General features: G+C 37.1%; 1 protein-coding gene across 1 annotated transcript; it reads left to right on the top strand.

Moving 5' to 3' along the window:
* Nucleotides 1-386: 386 nt before the first annotated feature.
* LOC136461375 (uncharacterized) lies at nucleotides 387-5,242 on the top strand. The gene is made up of 15 exons (XM_066460695.1): nucleotides 387-511; nucleotides 600-680; nucleotides 975-1,034; nucleotides 1,208-1,675; nucleotides 1,733-1,873; nucleotides 1,970-2,113; nucleotides 2,919-3,026; nucleotides 3,125-3,713; nucleotides 3,798-3,934; nucleotides 4,013-4,129; nucleotides 4,314-4,431; nucleotides 4,516-4,653; nucleotides 4,808-4,989; nucleotides 5,081-5,150; nucleotides 5,238-5,242. The coding sequence occupies exons 1-15, from the start codon at nucleotides 401-403 to the stop codon at nucleotides 5,240-5,242; spliced, it is 2,469 nt and encodes an 822-aa protein (XP_066316792.1). The 5' UTR covers nucleotides 387-400.
* Nucleotides 5,243-5,462: the final 220 nt, after the last annotated feature.

Genomic DNA, 5,462 nt, shown 5'->3' with positions numbered 1-5,462 from the left:
AGCTCCCACAACTTACTGCATGTAATTTTGATAACTGAATTATGTGTTATACTATACTATTGTACTATCTGCATATTAATAACAAACCATGAGAGTGCTATGCATTTCGCATTTCAGGACTGAATTTCCTTTGCACAATATATGAAAATTGTATAGGGTGAGCAATACTGTCCACAAGCAGCATGTCAAGCATCTAGGTGTTCTGGTCAAAATCATGCTCCTGTTCTAGTAATTTCCTTCTTTATATAGAAGTCATTGTACTAGTAATTTTAGCTTCTTATGTACTTGACATGCTAGGCCCTGACCCCTCATCTGTAGAGAGCTTTGCTAAATTTCAATTCGATTGGTTTTTTACTGCAGCTAGCAATGAGATCATTAACCATTTTTTTGTTATGTAGCCATGGATGATGATGAGTTTCTTTCTGATGGTGAGTCTACAAATGGTGAGAGTGAGGATGATCTTCCTAACAACTCAGAAGAGGAAACCTCTGATCCTTTCAATGATGGCGAGGTACTAAGTTCATTTTGAATTTGTTTTTGTGTGTGCACTTGTGTATTATAATAATTTGATATATGATATATCTTGTTGCCTTTTTTAGGATCCAAATCCTGAAGATGATAATATTGATACTAGTGAAATGCTGAAAACTTTGAAGCATGTTCAAAAAGCCGTTTGTGGAGTATGTTGTGAAACCTTTGTCTGTTAATATCTGATATATTGTGTTGTGGTTGTTTTAGTTTTGTATTACTCCTGTAGTAGTAGTAGTTTAGGGTCCATGCTAGTTTTATTGTTCCTGTATATACTACATGATTATTATACTGTAGATGATTGAGTGATACTGGTGGCATTGGTCCTTGCCTATTTTTCTTTTCTGTTCTTGAATGCTTGATGTCATCATGCACTTTTGTTCTTGTATAGTGCTATTTGCATTTGAACTGTACCTGATATTTTTGTTTCTATTATGTATTCTCAGTTTGCTAAGTTTGTTGAGAAGAAAGGGAAAGCAAGGGGTTCAGGTGTCCAGACTAGAAAGGTAAATTCAGTAGCATTACGATTGAGCGGATGCATGATGGGCATGATATTTCAGGGAATAGGTTTTGTTCAAAAAACATAGCCAACTAATGAAGTTTTTTGCTAAATTTGTCACCATGTTTAGTGATTCTAGTATCCTAACCAGATTTTCTTTTTTGTTGCATTGTTTTACAGAGTATCAGAACAGTTAGAGGTAGAGGTAAAGGGAAATTGAGTGGCACTGCAGGTACATCAGAGAGACCAGGAAGTAGGTTTAATAGCAAGTACTTTGGAGAAAAGATAATAGCAAAGTTGGATGAGCGCAAAAAGAAAATTATCAGGCATCATGGCTTTGGAATTTTACTGGAGTACGATGGTTGCTCAGCACCCAGAGGATTTGTGCAATGGATAGCAGATCAAGTAGATGTGAGTTGTAGTGACATAGTAGTTGGAGGGAAAGTGATTCCATTGGATCCATTGTCAGTCCATCTCTTTTTAGGGCTTCCAAATGATGGTGAAGATATTAAGGAGAATTATACTGAGTCTACGAAGAGCAATTTCCTTTCAGCAATCAAAGAGTCCTCTTTGCCCATGATCAAGACATTTGGGGACAAGTTGGTAGGAGGCACGTTATCTGATGATGACGTGCTTCGATACTTCATGGTTGTAGCCTTGTCTACATTTCTTTGTGTTAATTCTAGTACTTATCCGAGCCCGTAGTATCTAGGTTCATTGATTGATGTATCTAAGGTGAAAGAATGGAATTGGTCAAAGTTCATCTATGATTGGATGTTTTCTTCCATTACAAACTATAGAAAGAAGCATCGGAGTACAATTGGTGGTTGCAGATACTTTCTAGCTGTAAGTGTGCCTATATTTGTATTTTTTTCCTTTATTCAGTTGTCCGTTTTTTGGTTATGCAGCATGTTTTAGTGATGCCTTTGAAATCATATGTAGGGTTATTATCTTGATTATATCAACTTTGGAGTACGTAATCAGCTACCCCTAGATCTGCCAAGAATCCATTGTTGGAAGGGCTCGATGATCAAGACCTTTGCTTCATATGATCGTGTGTCTGGTGAGATTTATGGAAAGCGACCGGTGAGTAGTGAACCTAAAAATTCATATTTGTAGTTGTGATGTTGTGTATCCATGAGCTTTATTGATGTATCATGTATCCTTACTGCATGAGTTTAGATCTTTCTGGAGTTGTATAAATATTTCTTAGTCTTAGTGCCCTAAGGCTCTTCTGATTCTTACTGTCAGCAAAATGTTGACCTTGTGCTTTCTTAGAAAAAATTCTCTTCTGATTCTGCTAACACAACTTTTCATCTATTTATTGTGGTTTTGCTTGCCCAATATACATTGGTGTTGTATTGTCTAGTATGAAAAAAATCTACCAAAAATCTTGAGTGTTGATCTTAGGTTGCTTACTTGATCAAAGGCATTTATTGCAATCACCAATAATATAAATTACAAGTTACGACCATTGCAATTTTAGTTATAAGCATGTGCAATATGCATGTTAAATCTGTGCAAGTGTCATTCTTGTATTAAGTTCATAGCTCAAGATTGTGATTTCTGTAGTGATGTTGTTGGTCTGACTGTGATTAATTTCAGAGGCTGCCTGTTTAGTTTTTAGAACCAGTGGCTATCTATTTAGTTGCAGGTAGTGTTTCATTTTGTCCTGTGCAGTATTTATTAAGTTTTAGAAGTGATTTATCTGCTGTGTGATATCTCAAAACTTTCTACATCTAATAGCCCCTAGTTCTCTATGAAGTTTGTGTGGCTGCCCATGCCTTGTTAACATTCTGTTATTGGGTTTTTGTTGACTTCTAATGCACATCTAGAGTTGTATTAGCTGTATGGGTTTTTTGAGATCACTGGTTGAGTTGATTTTATGTAGGTGAAATCCATCGATGACACATGCTATGCTGAAGAGTATCTACCGGAAGAGGCTTGTGCTCTTTTTAGGAGAACTTTGGATAGACGTTGTGATTTCATCAGGACAAATGTATGTGTCTTTGTGCAATCCTTTGATTTGATCATTTCATTACTCTTGTATAATGAAATTTACATGATTCATATGTTACTATTAACTTGGCATTACAGGACATGGATAACATGTGCAATATTTTTGAAAACCACCATACAAGACTAGGCTTTAGGAGCCCAGGCACACTTGTTGCTAAGATGTTTATGTATATGCATAGGACTCATGTAATTAATCGTGGTGGTGATGCTTCTGATGAGGCTGAGGGTTCTGCTGCTAGAGTGCCCCCTCCAAGACATGATGATGGTGATGATGGAGTTGTTGATGGTATCCGTGCTGAATATGAAGCTCCTCTTCCTTCTCCAGCACATCATAATGGTGATGATGATGCTGTCCGTGCTAAATATGAAGCCCCACTGCCTTCTCCAGGACATTTTGTTGTGCAAGATGATGTCTTTGATGCGGGAATGGCTGGTGATACAAGTAAAACAGCTGTGAAAGAAGTGGATGGTGCTGCTACTGCTGCAAATAATACCATTATTGAAGATGTGCATCCTACAGTTGCTGCTCCTACTGAAACAAATGAAGAAGAATGCTCTGTGACTGATAAAATTGAATCTGATGGATTATACGATGGATCTGGTGGTGAGAATTGTCGTGCTTCTCAGTCAACTGAAATTATTCCTTCCAAAGACTCATCAGCTGAAGGTACATGGAATGTTGTGTAACATTTATTTCTACATTTAGTTGATTTGTTTGTATGTGTGTTCATAATCTTATGATTATTTTTAGGTTCAGCTATAAGTAAAAGGAAGAGGAAAAGATGCGCATCACAATATTCGAGCGCCAATAGTGTAGCGTCTAGGACTCGACTCTCTCAACGTCTTGGCAAGTCCCCTCTGAGTCACATAAAAGATCATAATGCTGAGGTGAATGTTCATATTTCTCATTTTATTTGTCTTCACTTGTTTATTTTCTAAATTGTTGGGTCACTTTTGTCTTTTTAGGCAACTGTGCCGGATCAAACTGGAAATGGATGTAACAAGGATAATACTGTAGTTATTGAGGAAGACCAAGTGTTAACTACTAATGTTGCAACTAAACGTCAAAAGCTCCATCTAAAAGTGAGTTTTGCATTATTTGGTTCTTGTTTTTATATGCTTTTGTAGCTGTTCTGCTATTCCATGATCAGATAGGCATAGGTTCCAGCATATTTTTGCTGTTAGTAATATACACTACTAGGTATTGATGTAGTAAATGAAATACCCTACTGAATAGACTTGTTTCATTCTGTTCTCTATTGTTTAGAAAGGCAAAGCAACTAGTGCATATACTGCTTCCCCCTTGGTTCCTACTGTTCATGAAGGCGAGACAACTAATGCGGCCGCTGCTATGCCCTTGGTTGGTACAGTTGAGAGGGCCCCAGGTTTGTCCCACTGATGAAAAAAAATGCTTTACGAAATCTAAGATATATGAATTGGGTTCATGTTTGAGCATGGTCTCTATGTAGGACAAATAGGAGAAGCACCGAGTCTAAGGAATGCTATTGGTTCTCTGAGTGGTCTTGGTCCTTTTGGAGTGGAGAATGCTCAAGCTGGTTCTAGAGCTGACTTGGATGAAAATGCAGTTTCTGCTCAAGATCTTAATGGTTAGTCCCTATTTTTTATGTTGCATTCTCTTTATCAGTAAATTGCACCTTTGTAATTCTGCAATTGTAGTATTTGAATTCTGCAATATGAATTTTTTTATTTCATTTAAGTTTCAGCCTTCTTTATTGTCTTATATTTTTTTTGCTGGAAAAGCACCTGTCAAGGAACCTTGTCTGAAGACGAAGATTCCATTCTTTCGTAGCCCTAGTGTACCTTCGTTCAGAATGTTTGAAGAACTAGATGACTTAGGAAATTATGTTGCAGATCCTAACTTGAGGCGCTCTGTTGGTACTACTTGTGATACATCTTGTCCTCTTGATAGAGCATTGTCTATGGTACATGTCCTCTTCCATCTTGTTTATTCTTCCCATGCTAAGTCATTATATATTATGTATATGAAATTTTATTTATTCTTTGTTGCTGCAGTTGAGTAGAGTTTCTACTTCAGGTCAGAATGTTGGTGCTAATATGTCCCACTGGAGGTGTCCCTGGAAATGTATGTTGTTTTGTTTCTATAGATGCCAAGTAGTTTTTGATGTACAAGGAATGTTTTCCCACCTGATTTAGTTTCATTTTTTCATAGGTTGAAACCAAAAGCAACTTGAACTTGAAATCTAGGTCTGCATCTAAAGAATGGGTTTTTGTTGATAAGCCTGACGTCTCCTAGAGGTGGTAATGTGAGCAATGAGGAGACCATTGGCACTGGAAATGCTGGGACTAAGATAAATGGGAATGTTGAAAATGTAATCCTCCCTATTGCATTATATCGATTTTGTATTGTGATGTAACTTTTGATCTCTCTGGTCTT

Source organism: Miscanthus floridulus, chromosome 6 (assembly GCF_019320115.1).
Source record: "Miscanthus floridulus cultivar M001 chromosome 6, ASM1932011v1, whole genome shotgun sequence".
Taxonomy (NCBI): Eukaryota; Viridiplantae; Streptophyta; class Magnoliopsida; order Poales; family Poaceae; genus Miscanthus; species Miscanthus floridulus.
Note: the sequence above shows the minus strand (reverse complement) of the source record. Positions and strands in the feature narration are given on the sequence as shown.